General features: G+C 39.9%; 1 protein-coding gene across 4 annotated transcripts in view; it reads left to right on the top strand.

The window, feature by feature from the left end:
- LOC127568334 (homeobox protein Meis1) overlaps window positions 1-19,864 on the top strand; it is a 196,956-nt gene extending 177,092 nt beyond the window's left edge. For 2 of the 4 annotated variants that reach the window (XM_052011956.1, XM_052011955.1), the window contains exons 11-13: window positions 15,289-15,378; window positions 15,694-15,789; window positions 18,313-18,456. In XM_052011956.1, the coding sequence (XP_051867916.1) occupies window positions 15,289-15,378; window positions 15,694-15,752 (149 nt within the window). In that variant the 3' untranslated portion in view covers window positions 15,753-15,789; window positions 18,313-18,456. Of the gene's footprint in view, window positions 1-15,288; window positions 15,379-15,693; window positions 15,790-18,312 lie in introns of all 4 variants that reach the window. The other 2 variants (XM_052011954.1, XM_052011953.1) reach the window with 1 other exon arrangement.
- The last annotated feature ends 870 nt before the right edge of the window (window positions 19,865-20,734 follow it).

Below are 20,734 nucleotides of genomic sequence, written 5' to 3'. Positions count from 1 at the left end.
TTTTGTAGCACAAGGGCAAAATCAGAAGTCTCCAAAATAAAACTGTGATATACTTGCTGTAAGAAACATCAAAGCCTGGTCCTGAGCAGCTTGCAAAACACTCCTGCTCATTGGACAAGCAGCAGCAATGGTATTCACCCGCAAGAGATTCAGGGGAAGGGGATTAGCGGTGCATGACCTGCCTGGTGAAGATTTCCGTCCACACTCCCCCTCCCCACTTCCTGAGCATGGAGCTGATTGTACCCCATAGCCTCAGCTATTCCAATGCCCTGTGATCAATGACAGTCATTGGGTTCCACATAGTCAACACAGCAGTTCACTGAGCCCCAGTCTGCACCAAAGCTTGCTGAGGGTTGATCTTTGACATATAAAACTGGGAGGAACATTTGAAATCATGTGTAGTTCACGACTTTCAGCGTGATGCACTCCTCATTGAACTGTGTGTTAATTACAAAGCTCGGAAGTCATGAACTATTGATCCAAATTCTGTCAGTGAGTACATGGGCACCGAACAGTTTGATGACATCATTGCCTTTGCAAAATCTGAAGGGGAAATGACATCAGCAGTAGGGTGAACCATGGCTGGAAATGTGTGATCTAATTTATCAAATGGGCAAGAACTTAACAGGAAATACCAAAAGCACTTCAAAACATGGCCAACGTCATGCCATATGTGCTATTCTTGCATAAAAATGTCACATCTTTTTCCCTTATTCAGTTTTAGGCGACTAACCACAGGCATGGTATTGAAACAACTAATGATATAATTAAAAGACAGTTGCAATATTAGTGGACAGCCCACATCACACTCGCTCCATCCAGATTGTAGAACTTAACTACTCACATAGCAATTTCTACCTGTATTAGTATCATGCCTTCAATGTAGTGAAACCACTTAAGATATTTCATTGAAACATTATCTGAATATGATATGAGTCCACTAAAGGATACTGATCATAACCCGTCCAAAAGCATTTAGGATTTAATGGGAACTTTCTGGGAAAAGGGAGGCTGAGAAGTTTATGAAAGGTATTACAGGGTATAGGGCTTGAAAGTTCTGTGATTATAATCTTTGATGCTTAAAAGATCAGAAATGGAGGAATACAGGTACAGAGTGTTACAGAGCCATGATTACAGAGATGCGAAGGGATCAAGCCAAGAGGAATTTAAAACAAGGGTGAGAATTTTTAAACTGGGGCATAGTTTAACTGGGATAAGACAGAGGAAGTTATGATTATTCTGCTTTGGTCAGAGCAGACCTTGAATACTTTGTCCATTCCTAGATACTGAGACACAAGGAAGGTATGCAAGCACTGGGGACAGTGCAAAGAGGTCAGAACACTGGTATTGCAGATAGGCATGGCAGTGTCTGAGGAGTGATCTCTGAGGAAAAAGATAATAAATGGTATGGAAAATGTAAATCCACTAAACTATCTTAAATTGTTAGGAGAGGGAAGAAAGGTTTAAAACTAGTAAAGGAGGAAAGTTATCATGAATATGAAGATGTTCTTCGTCATACAAGGAATAATCATTCTAAATAGTCTCCCCGGAGTATTATGAATCGGTTCTATGCAAAAATAATGCAACTTTAGGATCACCCTGGAGGGAAGACTTAAAATGGGCCAATGGTCAAACCTATTCATAAATGTCTTGTAATCTTTTGAGGAGAAGGTTTCAACATGAGGGCCAAAGCCCAAAAGTATTTGTTTTATTGTATCCGCATTGTTATTTAATACAAGGATACATTTTAACAAAGGGGACTGCCTTTTTATTTAACTTGGCAGTTGGCCATTTCATTTCATTTTTTATAATGCATGTTGTATTTGACATTTTCTTCAAGCCACGTTCCAGGCCAAATAGTTAAGAATTTAATATCATCTCAAGTTCCATCAATCCCTCAGGGCTGCTTTAATAAAATGTGGAAAAAGCTTAAATCCACATGAGACTTTTTTTGGAAAAAAGAAAATTAGAAGCACCAAGATGTTTTTTTTAAAAATTGTACAAAAGAAAGAAAATAATTTTGCAATTACCTTCTGTGGGGGTTTACCTGACCACTCACCTTGAGTTTGATGGGAAAAGAAAACCCACTAAAGCCCTGAAGTAACCGTGTAACAGCAGACGTTCAGCTCCATGTGAGCTGTGACTTATTTTGTAGGACTGCTGCCTCTGCGTCAGAAAGCTGTGGGTTCAAATCCCCCTCCTGAGACTTTCGCACAGAGGTCTCGCCTGATGCACAAGAGAGTGCTCCGAAGTTGGTGTCGCCTTTTGGAGTTGTGGCTTGACTGCCCTCTCAAGTCAATGTAAGAGACCCTAAAGCACAACTTGGCTAGTTACCCTCTGGCCAATACTTATTCTTTAATCAGCATTGCTGAAATTGATTATCTGATCATTATCAGTTTGCTGTTTGCAGGTGCTTGCTCTGCCATGTTTGTAAATTCACAATGATGATTGCACTTCTTCACAAAAGGTGCTTTATAATTGTAAGATATTCTTTCCCATTATTATCATCCTGCTCATGTCAAACATGGAAAATGTTGCCTGCTTGAAAGGCTGCTTATGCGCCTTATGGCTTCTGTTGGGAAAATAGCTGTGTAAGCCTGATGTTCCATCTTTTGTTAAGTTACCTTCTTTGCAAAATGGAAAGTGCGTGTGATTTGCTGTGGACGATTTTGTGCAGCAGGAATTTGATAGGGGAAATAAAAGGTAAACTCGCCTGTCATGATTCAGCTGTCATAATAATACTCTATTCCAGCATTTAACGCACTTAACAAGTTATTTAACTGGTAGAAATTGTGAATATTTTCTCATCACCAGGGAATTGACACATCAAAATCTGAGGCAGGCTCACGTTATTGAACTTATTGAGGATCAGGCAGGTTTTCTGAACTCTCTCATTCATGGCAGGGATTTTAATGGGTGGAAAATCATGGTATGTGAGGCCTGTAGATGACCAAATGGGTTCTTGCTAAGTGAAAATTCCTCACCACAAAGCTCAGAAAATTTATTGTCTCAAAAAGCATAAATGCGTTTTTTGGGACAAGCAGGCAGCCTGTAAAATTGTACTATGTGCAACATGCTTGGCAACCTGTCAAAACCTGGGTCAAAGGAATAGTCAGTGTGAGCAAGTGAGAAGGAGAACCCTGGAACAAGTCTCATTGCATTAAAAAGAAGAGCTTGGATTTATAAAGCGGCTCTGTGGCTTCAGATCATTCCAAAGTGCTGCATAGTTAGTGAACTACTTTTGAAGTGTTGCAGTACAGTTAAAATGGCAGACATTTGGGGCACAGCAAGCCCCCACCAATAGGAATGTGATTATAATATATTACAATGAAGGATAAGTTTTTTCCTGTGGAGTAGGAAGTAACTTTCTTGTTCTTCAAAACAGAGTCTTTACTATTTTCTTACCTCTGGAAAGAGCAGAGAGGGTTGTAGTTTAACATTTGGCTGGCAGAAGTCACCTCCAACTTAGCAGCACTCCATCAGTTAGAGTGTCAGCCTGGATTTTTGTCCGCAAGTCACTGGAGTGGGGCTAGGGTTATTTTGTATGTGGTGCACACTACTACCAGTGATGGAGGGAAGTGCCCAGTTAAGCAGTTTGCTTTGTACTAGATGCCGTCAAGCTTCTTGAGTGTTGAAATGACACTCCCAAAGGCAAGTGGAGTGTAATCCATCTTCCTCCTTATTTGTGGCTTGTAAATGGTGGAAAGGCATCAGGGTGTCAAAACATGGGTCATTTCCTGCCAGGTTCCCCGCCACTGCATTAATGTGGCAGAATTCCTGGTCAATAGTGAGAGACTCTGCTGATGATGGAGAAGATAATGTCATTGAAAGTCAAAGATACTGTAGTTAGACCCTCTCTTATTGGAGATGGTCATTGCTTGCCGCATAGGCCCATGTCTGAATGTTATCTTGCTGCATGCAGACATGCACTGCAGCAATTTTCTGAGGAGTTGCAAATAGAACTGAGTAACCAGTTACTCAGTTACTCAGCAAATAGGCCAGAATATGGTCACTTCTGGCCTTAGAATGGCAGGAGGTTCATTGATGAAGCAGACGGAGATGGCTGGGCCCAGAATACTACCCTGAGAAGCTCCTGCAGTGATGTCCTGTTACTGGGATGATTGACTTCCCATAATCTCAGCCATCTCCCTTTGTGCGAGGTATGACTCCAACAACTGGAGTGGTTTCCCTTTGATGCCCACTGACTTCAGTCCACACCTGCCTGACTTAGCTGCTGGAAAATATGCTTTTGTGGATATTTATGCTTGTAGACTCTATCGTCCAGTCCTTTGGGAACTTGGCTCCCAGAAGGCCTTGCACAAAAGTGGTGTGGGACTGTATATAATACACTTAAAGTCCTCTTGAGCAATGGAAGAATGCATGCTCTTTCCATTCTGGGTAGCTTATGCTTCTTTGTGGGTTACAGATCCACAGTCTTAATCACCGTGATCCATATATAAACCTTTCAGTCATAAGGACTTCAGAATCTTGAGTTAATGTCTAACGATAAGGCTAAGCCAGTGTCTGTACATCAGGAGCAGGAATGTGCTGATCTCTTACCCTATCCTTGAAGCTTTGGGCTGAATTAACTGGATTCAGCACACTACCTGCAGTCCACACTTACTGGGGCCTGATGTGGAGAGCCAAATGAGTTGAACCAACCCTCCCCTCACCTCCTCCACATCTGGGAGACACCCACTGAAGTTTATGAGACCTCAGCAATGAATAAGACCCACCTCTTCAGGATAACCATAGCCTTTACATGGAGCTTCACCTTCTGTCAAAGCTCTCAAGGCCTTGCATTAGTTTTTAAATGTCACAGACATTCAGAAATGTTTAAGTACTGTTACGTACCAGCAACAATAGAAACACAACGAGCCATGTATAAGTGTTAGAAACTATTTTATTAATTACTACTTGTAATAGTAAGAAAGTAAAAACATTAGATATTAAACATTGACCCCAAAACTAATAAACTCAAAGTGTGTTTGTGGCTAATTCCCAAACCCCAAGCCTAGGAATAGTTCTCAAAGTTCAGTTCAGCAAGTCATAAGGTAGAATGTGAGCAAAGGCTTTTGCAAAACCACCGTTGACTGAAGAGAAAATGTAGAGAGAATTTACGAAATCCACATGTTCCACAATGGAACCCATATGACACCTCAATCACCAAAGATCTCCACTGCTTTGTTCCGAAGTATCTGCCACCCCGAAGGCATTCGACACGTTGCCGCCTACAGAAATACCTGCTTTCCAGTACAGGTTAACGACAAAGCGGCTCTCTCCCTCTCTCTCTTTGACTCTCAGTACAAAACAGCCAGCACGCTCCAGTTATAGTCTTGCCGTCCTGTAGCTAACACCACACACACACACTACTAGTCTACTGTTCAGGTGTCTTAAAGGGACAATCACCAAGTAGCAACCTGGCTCATAACAGTACTTTTAAGTTGCCTTCAATAATTTTTTAAAATTAAATTAATTGGAGAAGCACTTGAAAATATTGAAATAAAATGTAAAAAAAATCTTTTCCCGTCTATTTTACAGGGCTGGGAATCCCTGTGTAAATGAATGGGATCTCCACCTCTGTGCCATGTTCTGGCTGGTATATGGTGGGAGAGCTGGATTCCCTGTTATAATTGGGTTGTATCGCTGGGCTCCATATGGAGCCCTGCGAGGGTCAAAGTAATGCATGTGCCAGCCTTTGTAACTCAGCAGGCCCCAGACCTATGGTGGGTCTGCATTAAGTCTGTGGTTTACCCCCCTAGGAATGACTGAACACCTACGATTTCATTCAAAGTGGCCGACCACAGGCAGCAGCATTTGGCTTCTGAGGTTAACTGCAGTGTACCCACTGCCACTCTGATCACAGAAACCAGACTGAGCCTGAGACCTCTCTGGTACACATGGCTGCTTAAGCTTCCTGAATTGTGAGGACATCTCCATAATCCTAGTTGTAACATGGTTCTGCATTGTTACCATTCCCTAAGGACTTCTAATCTCACATCAAATGAAAATGCTCTTTACTTTGCCTTCTACAGGTGGAGCATTAATTCGTTTTCCATTTGTTTTCTGTTGTTTCAGCTGATCCCTCAGTAAAGCAGTAAAAAATAAGTGCTTGCAAAGTGCAGTAGTACATAGCTGTGGACTCTGTGGATTTTGAGAAACATATTAGCACTAATATGTCAACTTGGTTTCTGACTGGCCCAGGAATGTTGACTTTGGTCAATGAGTGCTGCAGAGGTTTTGCAAGATCCAGACTCCTACCCAACAGTTACAGAGGAATAAAATAAACAAATGGCTGGAGGGACTCAGCAGTATCTGTGGGGAGAGAGGAATTGTCAATGTTTTGGGTTGAAACCCTGCATCAGTTATAGTAGAATGTGACAGGATATCCCAGTGCTAACTGTTGACGAGTTAAGTGGAGACTCGTGACACAAAGCCACGGTATTAAATCATATCTTTTTCAGGTAAGAAAAAGACTTCAATCCAATATTTTTATTTCATGGGATACGGGCACGTGACAAGTAGAGAGTTTATTACCCATCCTCAATTAACCTTGAGACAGTGTTGATGAGCTATATTATTAAACCACAGTAGCTGGAATGGTGAAGGTACACCCACAGTTCTGCTAGGTAAGGAGTTCTTGTAATTTGGCTCAGTGACAATGAAGGAGCAATGATGTATTTTCAGATCAGTACAGTGCATAACTTGAAAGGGAACCTGCAGCTGGCAATGTTCCTACTTACCTGCTCTCCCTGTCTTTCTCAGTGGTAGAGATTTTTTGAGGTGCTGGTAAGTCACTGCATTGTATTTCATAGGTGGTACACTCTGCTGCCATACTGTGCCAGCAGTGGAGGGAGGAAATATTCAGGATATTGGATGGGATGCCAATCAAGAGGGCTGCCTTGTCCTCAGTGGGGTCGAACTTCTTGGGTGTTCATCAAGTGTGGAATATTTCACTGCACCCTTGGCTTGTCCTTTTGTGGATGACGGAAACTCTTTGGGGCTTCAGGAGGTGAGTCAGTTGCTGCTGGATACCTAGTCTCTGACTTGCCTTGTAGCTACAACATTTATGTGGCTGTTTAGTTAAGTTTCTGGTTAATGGTAGCCCTTGGGTGCTTTTCTAATAACCATAAATCCAATTTCTTGCTGAAAAAATATGCATACTATTTCCTTTTTGAAACCCATTCAGGTTTCTTTTTCCACTTCTTAGCTTGCAATCTGCTCCACACACTTACTGCTCTTTTAATTATTTATTTACTTTGAACATTTGCAAGTTTTCTAAGCCAAGCAACAGTATTCTTTGGTGACCAGGAATAGCTCATGGATCAAAGTTCTTGTAGGATATCCTGACAGTACCTAGTGCATGAAACTACTTGCAAAAATGGTTCTGAACAATACTGATGGGTCCTGCCACTGTAACTAAAATATATTGTTTGCCTATATAGTTATCCCATTGTTCTATGTGGGATCTAACTGTGCACAGATTGGCTATGGCAGTTCCTTTAAACATTTCAACATTGATCACTTCAAAAGTATTTCATTGGCAACCTTGGATCATGAAAGGTTTTTGGTCAATTGAGGGTATATGAAAACATTCACTTTGTAAATATTAATAGAGAGAAAACACATTTTACATGTCACCACCAATATTTGCACTTACTGCAGACATGCTGTACGTTAGAAGAGTCTCAGAGATGTTTCAAATGGCATGTTTTCATGCATTCATTCTTTTGGCTCCAATCTCTGTCATTCCTGTATCGCACCAGGGCAGGTCAGGTCAGATATGGGAAAGAGAGAACGCGTGTTCTGTTTTGCTTTGGTAATTGGGTTCATTGTAGGTGGAATCCAAATTTGTCCCAGATTGAATGATAATTGGGTTTATCACCGAAAGAAAAACAAAACACCCTTTCCATTTTCCAAAGGGCGTGAGAATCAAAACCAAGCCAGTCATCTCAGCAATTCATTTATGGAACTTGGCAAATTACTGTTTCCATTTGGTTGACCTCTGACCATCGGGTGCAACCATTTTAACATCAAGATTAGTTGCCACATTCTTCGTACTTTGGTGAATTTTACTTCAGAATCATTGATTAAGTACCATGCTTTGCAGCAACACATGTTGACTGGAGCTCCACTTGGCCCACATTTGTAGCACAGCTGTGGTTTTGAGGGATAGTATCCAAACATACCTACATTGCTGTGGACCTCTTGTCTGTATGAATGTTAGTCCTGCCCTTCCCAGAATTAGCTGGTATGAGTTAACACTCTGGAATCAGAAATGATGGTGCCTAAACTGGATGGTGGATTTTTAGGTATTAAATTTATATGTTCAGAGAAACAAGCTATTTCAGATTGTTTGTTATGCTGATGTAGTCACTATGCAACTGTTATTTTTTGAGGTGCAGCCAGCAGACTTCAAAAAGGAAACCATCTTTTATTTTGCTCTTCAGCTGTGCAATGTTAATCATTACTGAGTCCTTTAGAGGGTATTTAATGGGAGCGTAAATAGAGGAATTATTTAATAGCTGTATAAATGGCATTTTCCTTGATTCGCCATGCAGAAAGCTGTCAATATATTCTAATATAATATAGTCTAAGTCTTTATTCAAGCCTAGCTCTTGTTTTCCTATTTACAAATTCCATTTATTCTCCTTTGATAGCTGTTAATTAAGACGGTAAGTAGCTGTGCAGACCAAATAAGTCCCAGGTCTGAGCCCCAGTCAATGTTGAATAAATTGATTTTAGACAAGTGTTAGGGCAGATGCTTCAGTGTCCCTGCATTAAGAAAGGGAAAATGTATCCATTCCTAATTGCAGTCCACTGCCTCCTGCTGAACGTGGTCCAGTATACATTTTGGAACCATGGGAATAGGAGACTATTCAACCCCTTAAGCAAAGTGGATAATGGTTCAATTGTATGTTAACCCCTGCCTTTATTCCATAACCATAAATATACTTGACTAACAAATAATCCATCAAATTGAGCGCCCTCCCACCCACCCCAGTCTCTCATTTGGGGGACAGTATTCCAGATATCCTCTTAACATCGACGTTGGAAACGGTCACAGCAGTCCTGGTAGTATTTATGGAGAACAAAATAAAATTAAGATTTCAGGTAAATCATTTTTTTCAGTATCCTTTGAGTGAAGGGAAAAAAACTGGAAGGAAAAAAGTCATAGATGTAAATCTTTCCCAACTCACATGCTCTTCGATGATCGTCACTAAATTCCTACATTACAAGAGCGACTACACTTCAAAAGTACTTTGTTGGAGGTAAAGTGCCTTGGGACATCCTGAGGCCATGAAAAGCATTATATAAATGCAAGACTTTCTTTCTTTGATGCACACAACACTATAGTGCACATCAACAAAAGGGTTGCATTATCAACACAGAATGCTTTCAGAGGGACTGCTTTTAAAGTGTGAAAAGGAGAGTGACAATAATGCCTCCAGGTGTATCTCTGGTGTGCATTGCAGACATTGCAACCAGTGCAGTGGCTTCTGCACATGGACAGTTTCCTGACTATTAATGAGCCATGTGTCAAATTCTGTAGTACAAAGTCCTGAATGCCAGCAGGAAGAGGGACAGTTAGAGCTGATCCAAACAATGGTCCTGGGAATCCCTGAGCTGCCAGGATTGCACTCATGAAAAGTTTCCAATACTAACCCTGCTGGGTTTTATCAGATATCAAATTTATATGGAGTTACCAGGCACATGCATCACATTGAACCCAACTACCCTGCCCCTAGCAGCCAGATAGTCATACCAGATATTCCAGTAACTAATGTCCCTTCTCTGCAGCTCCAGCCCTACAATTCTCTGACATCTCTTTGCTCTTCCAATTTAGGCTTTAGATTTCCACTGCTTCACCTTGCTTCCCTTCAGCTACCTGCACCTTCCTTCCCACAATCCCTCCATCTTTTCTCTTTGCCTTTCAAAAGTTTTTCATTACCCGCCTCTTTGAAATGGCTTTTAGTCCCCTGCCTGAATATCTCATTTCATGACTTGGCGTCAAATGATGTTGAAAAGTGCTGCTGTGTAGTGCTGAGGGATTCATTGCTATTTAATGCCTATATAAGCACAACTTGCTGTTGTTATTCACAGGGCCCACACCAGTTCAGATTATTCTGCCTGGGTCCTGACTGAGCGAGGGAATTGGGTTGCACTGAGTAAAAATCCATGCCCTACCCCTCTGTTCCAGCTGTTGGCATCATCAGCTTTGCAAGAATCACATTTCTAACCACAAAGACCGAGAAATAAGAGACTTCTTTCTCAATGTGTTCTGCAGGGAAACCATCAGAATTAGAGCCAGGGTCTGGATGGACCCCTAGGGAGATTTTATATGGTATTCAAAGAGCCAGCACAGAATAGATGGACCAATTGGCTGCTTCCTGTGCTGTGCTCAACTATAGTCTATGATTTGGGACCAGTATATCTAAAGTGAATCCATTATGTCTTATCCTCTTGTTGAGGGATTCATCTAATGTGCCTTGTTCTCTGCTTTAACATTAATGCAGTTCTCAGTGTGATAATAGGCATAGTGGAGTCATTTAGCACTTCATAATTCATTAAAAGGGCATTCTCATCTTTGTAAGTCAAAGTCAGAGCATTCCAGTGGTATTTTTCAGTATTTAGCACAAAGATGTAATTTGCTTTGCAATGAGATAATTCATATCAAGAACCACTATTGCTTACATATGACATGAAATGAGATATATCTCTACTAAGCTCTTTACATATAATAGTGGGATTCCTCTGTTAATTAATGAGCTTCAAAGAAAACACATACAATTTATTCATTTAGGCCTAATTTTGCCACTCACACAGCTATTATTTAGTATATCTAAATATATACACAGTATGTATGTATAGTGTATATATACACTGTAAAATATAATTTATACTATCAAAATCAAAGCAGATGATTCAATAGCTTGAAGAACTCATTTTCACGAACCCTACAAGTGCTTTATGTTATCATTTCCTCATTTTCTGTCATGTATTAGTTTTCATGTAAATCTAATTGAATATTATATTACATTGAAAAATAAATCTGCCTTTGAGAAAAAAAATGCACTGAATGAGATTTTTGGAAATTCATGCATTTTTCATGTTAAAATTATAATGAAAAGTTATCCACCGGGATGCAAAAATCAGCTGCTAACCTTTTAAGTGTAATCCTTTAGGCTCCTACTGACGAGACGTTGCCAATGGCACTTGCAGCAAGTCAGTTGTCAGTGAATTAATCTGCTGCCCCTTCATGCTGATGTGTCATAACCAGGGCTCAAAAGTCAGAAAAGAAAACTCTATGTTGTTTGCTCATCACCTGTTCATGAATTAAGTATACCAGTTGCTATAATCCATATAACTGTGATGCATCAAATAACTACATTTATACGGCACCTTTAATATAGTTTCAAACATCCCAAGGAGGTGATTATTGAAAAAAGATAATACACCAGGCCACATACCAAGACTTTAGGACAAGCAACCAAGACCTAGGTCAACGAGCTAGGTTCATAGGACTATCTTACAGGAATTCATGAAGAAAATCCCAAACTACTTTTCTAAAAACTGTGCCAGGGTTCCACATTTCTTTGCAAAGTCTGAATTTTATCCTACTTACTATTTTTGTAAATACTGCAAATAAACCATGAAAAATGAGAAATGTGATAAACATATTTCCCAACCAGTGGGTCTCCTTATTCCTCAGTCTGCACAGAAAACAAAACATCGACTCTGTCTCTTATTGTAACACTGCAGTTTTGAAGCAACCAAGAAATGTTAAATTGCTACCCATATGCCAAAAGATAAGCTAGCTCATTTTTATCAACATATAAATCCTATATGTGACAGATGTAAATCGAATGTGGCTTCTTTGACACATATGTTTGGGTCCTGTCCTCTTTTGGAAAAATATTGGAAGGATATTTTTAACATTATTTCAAATGTATTGAAGATTGATTTACAACCTCATCCTATCACTGCAATTTTTGGATTACCAAGGATAGAGTCTGGCTATCTATCTGCCTCCGCTAACCGTATGATTGCCTTTGTTACCTCAATGGCCAAACAATCCATTTTGCTTAAATGGAAGGATCCAATACCCCCTACTACTTTTCAATGGTTCTCACAAACTATATCATGTTTAAACTTGGAAAAAATTAAGAGGGGTACTGTTAATCCTTTGCTTAAATTTGAGGAAGTTTGGAATCCATTTATTCAATATTTTCACATGATATAAATCCCCTTGTAATAACCTTTCAACTTAGAGGAATGGAGTTGACGACATAATATTGCTCTGTTTCTACTGAGAAATTTTAGTCCAGTTTTTTTTCTGTTTGTTTTTTTTTGAATTTTTTGTTTCTTTAGCTTAGTTTGGTTTGATATACTGTTTATAAATTTTCTTATTGTTTTGGGGATTTTTTTCTTTCTTTCATATTTTATAATAAATCTTTTTCTTTCCTTTCTTATATATTATATTCATTCACTAAGAGATCATTGGATCTACAGATTTTTTTATATACTTTATTGTTTTTTATGATTATCCATGCCATGATTGTTCTTCCCATCTCTTTGTATTACATGTACAGACATTGATGTTATATATTAATCTGTATTAATTTGAAAACTAATAAAAAGATTGAAAAAGAAAGAAAGAAATGTTAAAATACTAAATAGTATAAAACCTTTGGGCTGACTGGAGGCAGGCCTTCTCTCAAATGGGAACAGAAAAGCAGCAGGAGCATTTTCATTGGGCCCTTGTCACACTCCTTTGAGCAGTCAGCCCAAGTATGACATAAGGGGAGCATTGGAAGGAAGTCAGCAGCCTGGCTTCCAAACCATAGTAGATGCATATTCCAGGATGACCAGCACAGTAAAGACTCAAAAACTCAATAACATAAAAGGTTATATGTTACATTTATGAACACTTAAAAGCATTTCAGCGTGATTTATTTTTGTGCCCATCTCCCACTCCAGTTGGATCAGCAAAGGAATTAGCAGTATGGTCATGATGCTCTTTAAGAGGTGATGGTGTGTCATTTAGCCTTGAGCGCTGACCATGACCTCCACTGTAACCATCTAATGGAGAATCCATTCAAGCACTCTCCATCTAAAACAACACTCTTTTTAACCTGGGGCCTTGGAATTCCATCCAGCAGATTTCTTCAGATGAAGGATTTTACTACTAGAACAATTAAGTATCTGGACACAATGATGGCAGATTTCCTCTCCGAGTTGTGTGTACCTAAAGCAAAAACCTGTTCTGATTTTTGTTACACATTTCATTATAGGTAAACTCTTCCTTCATTCTTTAAAAAGGAGCTTTTATGTTTCTCAGTTTGAAAATAAATAGTTGAGTATTTTTAAACCACAGCATTTGTAGACTTCTGATGTACTTCTCTCTCATCTGGCATCTCTGGTGAATCTACTCTGGCTCTTTGACATCCCTGTAAAAGGAAGAGAGTTGAAATCATGAGGTGCTGTTGCCACTTAAAAAGTATTACAATGCAGTTCAAAGGCAAGATATGCATTTCTATAAGTACCTTTCACACCACATTCAGAAAATCCCAAAGCAGTTTACAGCTAGTAAGGTACTTTTAAAATGTAGTCATTTTCATTATCTAAGAGCAAAGATCTGCTGGAAGAACATAGCGGGTCAAGCAGCATCTGTTGCAGGGGTTCGACCCAAGACATTGGCAATTCCTTTCCCCTCACAGATGCTGCTCGACCTGCAGATTTCCTCCAGCAGATTGTTTGTTGCTCCAAATTCCAATATCTGCAGTCTCTTGGGACTTCATAATCTAAGAATTTGCCAACCAATTTACACACAGCAAACTCCCACAAACAGCAGTTTGATAATTGTTTTCTTCAGATGTGTTGATTGAAGAATAAGACTTGACCTGGACACTGGGGAAACTTTAAGATAGTGGCATCGGATCACTTACCCACTGGAGAAAGCATTTGGGCCCTTTATTGTGCCTCATCCAAAAAACAGCACAATATTCCCTCAGTTCTGCATCAGCTTCATCAGCCTGGATAGCTGTGTTCAAGTCTCTGGACTTGGCTTGAACTCAGAACCTTTTCACTCTGAGTTGAGAGTGATCCCAAGTGAATCATAGTTGGAGGTAAATTTGGAAGTGATGTAGTGTGTCCCAGTTCTGTAGAAGTCTTGGAGTGGGCGTGAAAGAAGTTTACCAGAATGGTCCCAGACTTGGAAGACTTCATTAATTTGGAGAGGCTGCAGAAGTGGAGGTTGTTCTCAAAGCAGGGAATGTTGAGAGGAGATTGCTAGAGGTGTTCAAATTCACCTAAAATTTAAATAGGGAGAAATTATATCCAACAGCAGAACAACTGATAATCAGATGCCATGGTTTTAAGGTGACTAGTCTAATAACTGGAGGTGGCATGTGAATTTTTAGCTGCTGGAATGCACAGTTTTAAAGCGTGGTGGCTTTTCAAAGACCTCTGGGGAGAAAACAGGGACTAATTGAATAACTCCATCAAAGAGACAGCACAAACAGCATGGGCCAAATGGCCTTGTGTTAAAAAGCTCCAAATCAACCCACACACCCAACACGGGAGTCATTGCTAAACAGAGAGGGATCACTTTAATTTTGTTGGATTGCAGGTGGAACAATCAACGGCAGAAGGAAATTCCCAGGGCAGATGTAACATTCTGTGTCAGATTTTCTGAGTTCCTGGGTTCTGATGAACACATGGTTTCCCCTGCAGCCTCTGAACACAAGATGATAGGGAGAGTATTGTACAAAACCTAGCACAAATGCAGTAGCTAATCACAGGGCAAACTGTGATTGCTTTGCCACAAAGGAATTGCATAAAGACTACTGTGAACCTTCCATATTTTTTGCAGTATCATCTTCAGAGCAAATTCATCAGTTAACTTTATGCAGTGTGCATATAGGGAAATGCATTGCCCTGTTAATAACTAAAGCTAAACAGGTTAGCCACCCTTTTCTCTGTTTCAATATTATAAATACCCACGGTCCAAATAAAGCAGCAATTGATATAAATAATGCAGCATTTGTCACATTAAGTGAAAGTGTTAAGTACAGATTGCATCAGTCAGGTAAGTATTTTTCTTAACAGTCATGTGTAAAATTTGAGGCACAAACTATACAGACTAATAAGCTCTAGTCAGTGAGTTGAGACTCAATTCATATGCTTTATATTATGGATTCTGAACAGACAATAGGTTCCAGAGTTTGAATCAGATCTGAGCATTGTAGACAGAAAATGATATCCAGACTTGTTCTTAATCCTCAGTGAGCCAAGGTGCACCCTACAACCCAGATGGCCAGCCAATGGGAGGCTTTGTGATGGATGGCCAACAGCATATGGGAATCAGGCCACCTGGTAAGATTTTAGATTTTTTTTGTTCATATGTCCTTCATGCTCACCAGTGTTACATCTTCACCCACACATTCAGAATGCTCATCAGGATTATCACTCTCATCTTCTGCTGCACTTCAACTGCCTGCCTTGCCTTGCCTGTCTTCTATGCACCTAATGATGAAAAGGGAGAAATGGTTCCTCTTGATTCAGAGAGCCATCATCCCGCTTGACCCTGAGATCCTGGTATTAAAAGAAAGAAGGGTCTTTTTTGGCGCTATCTGTTTTTTGACTTTGCTCATTTTCTGGCATCTTCTTGGATTTTTATCTCCCTTCTAGGACCTATGAGTGGAATAGGCATGAATATGGGCATGGAGGGGCAATGGCACTACATGTAACCTTCATCTAGTTAACCAATCGCAAAGCAAGGGGGAAGTAAGTACAAATAGGGTCTTTGTTTTTACATCTTGTTTCAGGAGCATATTTTTTCTCTTCATACATTTTTTTTCTTTTTGTTGTTCCCGCCCATAGCTTCATGCTTCGTTCACTCTTTTCCAAACTACTCTTGGGCTGCCTGTCCATTTCTGTGCCTGTTCATGAATGTTTGAATTCATTGTCAGTGACTTGAAACTTATTGCAAGTACACATATATATTATATATAATAGTTAGGGAACATTTTGCCTAACGCTATTATCTGGAACTGTGCACAGTAACGCAGCACTGGCCACATGACAAAAACAAGAACCAGCCAGAGGGGGGAGTGCGTCACCATAGCAACAGACTGATTGGCAAAATGTAAGCAGTCTGCAGCAGTGCAAGAGAGAGGAAAGAGCATGTCCCCAAAGTGTCATAAATCTGTCTAGCCACAGTTGATGCATGAGTTACATTTATACACTAACCTGTGAGCCACCAAAAAGGCAATCAGACAATGTTCCAAAAGCAAAGGATAACAGAAGCATTGACGATAATCTGAATTGAGACAAATCCCTGCATATTCAATTAGAGTCCTGATTTATCATTTTTTCCCCTTTTTAATCGAACAGCAGCTTTTATTTTTGATAGGGAGGGGGTAATGCAGAAAATAGAATTTTTAAAAAATGCTCTTCAAAATGGAGGTGGGTGCTGCAGCTATGGAGCTTAGCCCTGGCTAATTGCATATGGCTAAATTAAGTATGCCATCACGTGCAGTGTGACAAATGGATTTGACTTTTCGAGTATACAAAAATAGAGATCATTAATGCAATCCTGAATGGTTGGTCCTAGTAAAGCAAAGCCTTGTGAGCTTGCTCCATCCTACTGCCCTTGCCCTTGATGATAAATGAGCGTTATTCTCCCTTTTTTTTTAATTAAACTAACCATTTTTTGCAGTTTCCTGGAGCGCTCCGTCCCATTTAAACAACAAACCACATCAACCAACAACAAAAAAAGGCGCCTTCTTGTCCACCATGATTTTTCTAAAGGTTGTCACTAATTGCGTTCCTTGTGGTTGTTTTCTGAAATGAAAGCATTCTGTTCTTATTGTCCTCTCTAATGTGGCAAACACATTTTAAATATATCAAGGCCAAATGAATTCTAGATATGTGCTCTGCGTGGAATCAAAGATCAGTCTGACAATTAGCTGTGAAAAAATTCCATTGAGCTGAGGAATGCAACAGACTTATTACCTCACCATGGAAATTTCTAGCTTGGCTAATTTAAATATTGTTTCTTAGTTTCTAGGTCAATTAAATTTAAATGATGTATTATATGCTTCATGACCAATTAAATTAATAGGTTATTACAAAAATATTATCGGCTTATTTGATTATGGAGCTGTGGGTACAGTATATTTTATAAGCAATTTTCATTAGTTCAAAATTGTTCCTTTAGGCTAGATTAAGCAGCCGTTTTCTGCACAGCCCTGAGCCCTGAATCCAAGGTGTTTGTAACAGTCACAGAGCCACATTACTCAGAAGCAAAGCCAATTGAACCTACTTAGCGAGAGCGCTATGCTTTCCACCCCTGACGATTATGGAGCTTATAGCTCTTAGAAACAATACACCTGTCAGTTCCCATCAACCATGGCAACCCATGCAGAAGGTAGAGGCCCACAGAAAGCAGGAGGCTTATTGTTTTAGCCCCAATTTTTCTTTTTGTATCCATCCAAGCTCAGCCAAGGGTGGTCTGAATTCAAATTCAGCTTTTCAGACATTAGTGATCACAGAGAAAGATTTAATTAATGAACATTATTGATTTGCTTCCATTTGCCAAACAGCCTTACAGGTATGGTTTAGTAAGCATGCTTAGTGACCCCAGCCCCACTGCCCATCCCCACAACCCCCCCACCCTGGCTCCCTCAGAGGCCATTGTTCGGAAATCCACCCTCCAATTACGAAGCAGAAATTCTTTAACCTTTTTACAAGGTCATGATCTCCCCTTTTGGCTTGAAATCCTTCCATTTACAGCAATAAAAATGATTGCTGATTAAGGTTTCCTTTAAATTGCTGTGACCCCATGGACCCAGAACAACAGGATATTTTGTTCCAATATTCTCCACTTCTTTCTCAGTGTGACAAAATAATTAGAATTATCTTTTAAATTGCACCACCACAAATTTCAGCAGAACCTCTCCTGCAGTAATAAGGAATTCCATTTCAAACTGTGAAGCCCACTTCAAATGTTGCTCTCAACATTACTTTCTGCATGGTCATGTTTTCCTTTATAGTGATTTAAACTTTTAACGGTTGCTAGAATATTTATTATGTTTCGCATTGGTCTCTATTACCCATTGTTTAGCACAACACAATGTGGCTGGATGTGTTTGCAAGTAGCACCTTTAATCAGCTATATTTTTACATATCTGCCATTCCTTTATGATGATTTAGACTTTGTGGTGAGACTTCTCCAAAAATAAAGTTCAGATGACCAGTTTTTGTTCTTCTCTGCTTCACACAATGCTTTCATGTGCTTTTGTGCAGGATTACAAGGTATGCCAGGAGACTACGTATCTCAGGGTGGTCCAATGGGTATGAGCATGGGACAACCAAGTTACACCCCTCCCCAGATGCCCCCACACCCTGCCCAGTTACGACATGGACCTCCCATGCATTCCTACATTCCTGGACACCCCCACCACCCAGCAATGATGATGCATGGAGGACCACCACCCCACCCTGGAATGCCGATGTCAGCATCTAGCCCCACAATGCTAAACCCAGGAGACCCAACAATGGGAGGACAAGTCATGGATATCCATGCCCAGTAGCCGAAGGGAAATAACATCCACAATGGTGACCTGAGTATCAGAGACTGATTATGATGCAGTGACATGGGAGCTCTGTTCTTCACATCAACTGTGGACCAATGGGAATCCCACCTCTTTCACAGGGATCCTGAAATCAGGAAGCGTCATTCAAGAGTCAACTCCTGGGGACAAGAAATTCAGTTTAATGCTATTGTAGAATCACATAGGACGATAAGAGAGAGAAGACTGCTAATTATAACTTGTACATGGTATTGTACTGCCCCTATAATATGTCGTTTCTTATAGATTTTAAACAAAAATTACGTGAACTCTCTTCCACACTATGTGTGTTGTTTCCAAGGCCCTAAATCTCCTCCAAAACCTTCCTTAGTGCAAACACCGCCTTACAGATGCCCTGCAAATGACTGAAAACTGTTATTATCAGGATTTTTTTTACAATATTAACTATGTCGGGCAGAAGACTGCCATCCCAGGATTTCAGTCATGCAGTCTCTAGCCTGCGGCTTGAATTAGCATGTCTAATTCATTTACTCACTATATTTGAATTGGCCCGAACAGATGTAAATCGGGAAGGATGGGAAAACTGCAGCCATCAACAATGATTAATCAGCTGTTGCAGGCAGTGTCTTAAGGAGACTGGTAGGAGGAAGTTCGGAAACCAAAAGGCAGTCTGTTAGACCCTGAACTGTCACATCAGAGACTCAATGTTCCTTGCACCAACGCTGACATACATCACTTTCTGTTTGATGCAATTAACCATCCAACGATCGGTTGAAGACATTTTGTTTTTTACAAATATGTTTACACCATTTTTCTCGTTTTTTTTTCCCCTGCAAAATGAAAACGACAAAAAAAAATCAACATCATCGTCCTGCGTGCATTTCCTTTATCGGTGGTCCGATCCGGGAGAATTTATGTATACGTTGTAAATAAATACATTTTGTTTTCTTCTGTGCAAAGAAAGGACTGGAAATAATGAAATGTATTATTGGAATTTTTTTGTAAAAGTAGCAGTTTGGTATGAGTTGGCATGCATAAAATGTACTAAATGGGATGAGCTAATGCCTTTCATTGTGGTTATAAACAGATGCTTGTGGATAGCATTTTTTCTATCAAGAAGCTGATAATAATATTAATCGCACACAGAGTCTTAGAGTTCTGATCGAAGCGGTTTGAATTGTAAAATAACGGAGTAAATTGTAGTAGTTTCCCTTAACTGTGTGCGGTAATGAAATCTGAATATAAAATAAAAATTATTTTTGTCATGCTGATATCACTTGTTTGGGGAATGCGATTTTTTTTCCACTGCAGTCCCTGTTCCAGCACGAATGTAATGAAATGAAACACTTTGGGGAGTCGCAGGTAGAAGCGACAATGGCAGCCGCGGCTTCCTGGCTTGTATTTAAATCCTGGCTTGATTATATGGGCAGGGAAGTTAATTCTCGGCGGGCTGGCTGGTGAGTTTAGAGGCACTCGATCGGTCTGATATGTAGGTATTCAGCACACGGTCAATGAGTTTGTTTTAAAATACACGTTGCCTCTGAAAGAACTCAACTATTTTTTTCTCTTTTTTTTATTCTAATATACAGCAAGCGGCGGAGAAGCGGAAAAATACCCCCTACCTCTCCGTACACACAGTTCTTTCCAACTCTTGGCTTCTCTCTCGCCTTCTTTCAAAGCTTATTAATAGTGTTGTTAATAATTCCGTAAACTGAGCGAGACATTCTCACTGCTCTGAAAACGGTGCATTTGTCTGTGGGTGCCGTACGTGCATTACTTTGCTGGGTGCTTATGTGTGTGTTTAAATTGCCGAATTCCACGGGAAAAAAAAAAGATTAAGAAGTCTGCGATAGTTTAATCGGGCTATTTATAAACAGTACCGGAGGGGTGCTCATTGGTTTGAAGCGTGTACCTTAAAATATTGATCCTGGCTGAAATTTAAAGAAAATAACGTGTGAATGTCAAATGTGAGCCTCGCCTCCCAAGGAATAACAGATCACCATTAGCCCAACGGAAGAGGATCTCCTTGCATTAAAATTCATTTAGATAAAATTGCCACAAACATTTAAATACAGAGATTAGTTCCTCCTCACGCCTTATTGCACTCTCTCAAAGGACACGTTAAGTACATTTTG

This window comes from Pristis pectinata, chromosome 3 (genome assembly GCF_009764475.1).
Source record: "Pristis pectinata isolate sPriPec2 chromosome 3, sPriPec2.1.pri, whole genome shotgun sequence".
Lineage (NCBI taxonomy): Eukaryota > Metazoa > Chordata > Chondrichthyes > Rhinopristiformes > Pristidae > Pristis > Pristis pectinata.
Note: the sequence above shows the minus strand (reverse complement) of the source record. Positions and strands in the feature narration are given on the sequence as shown.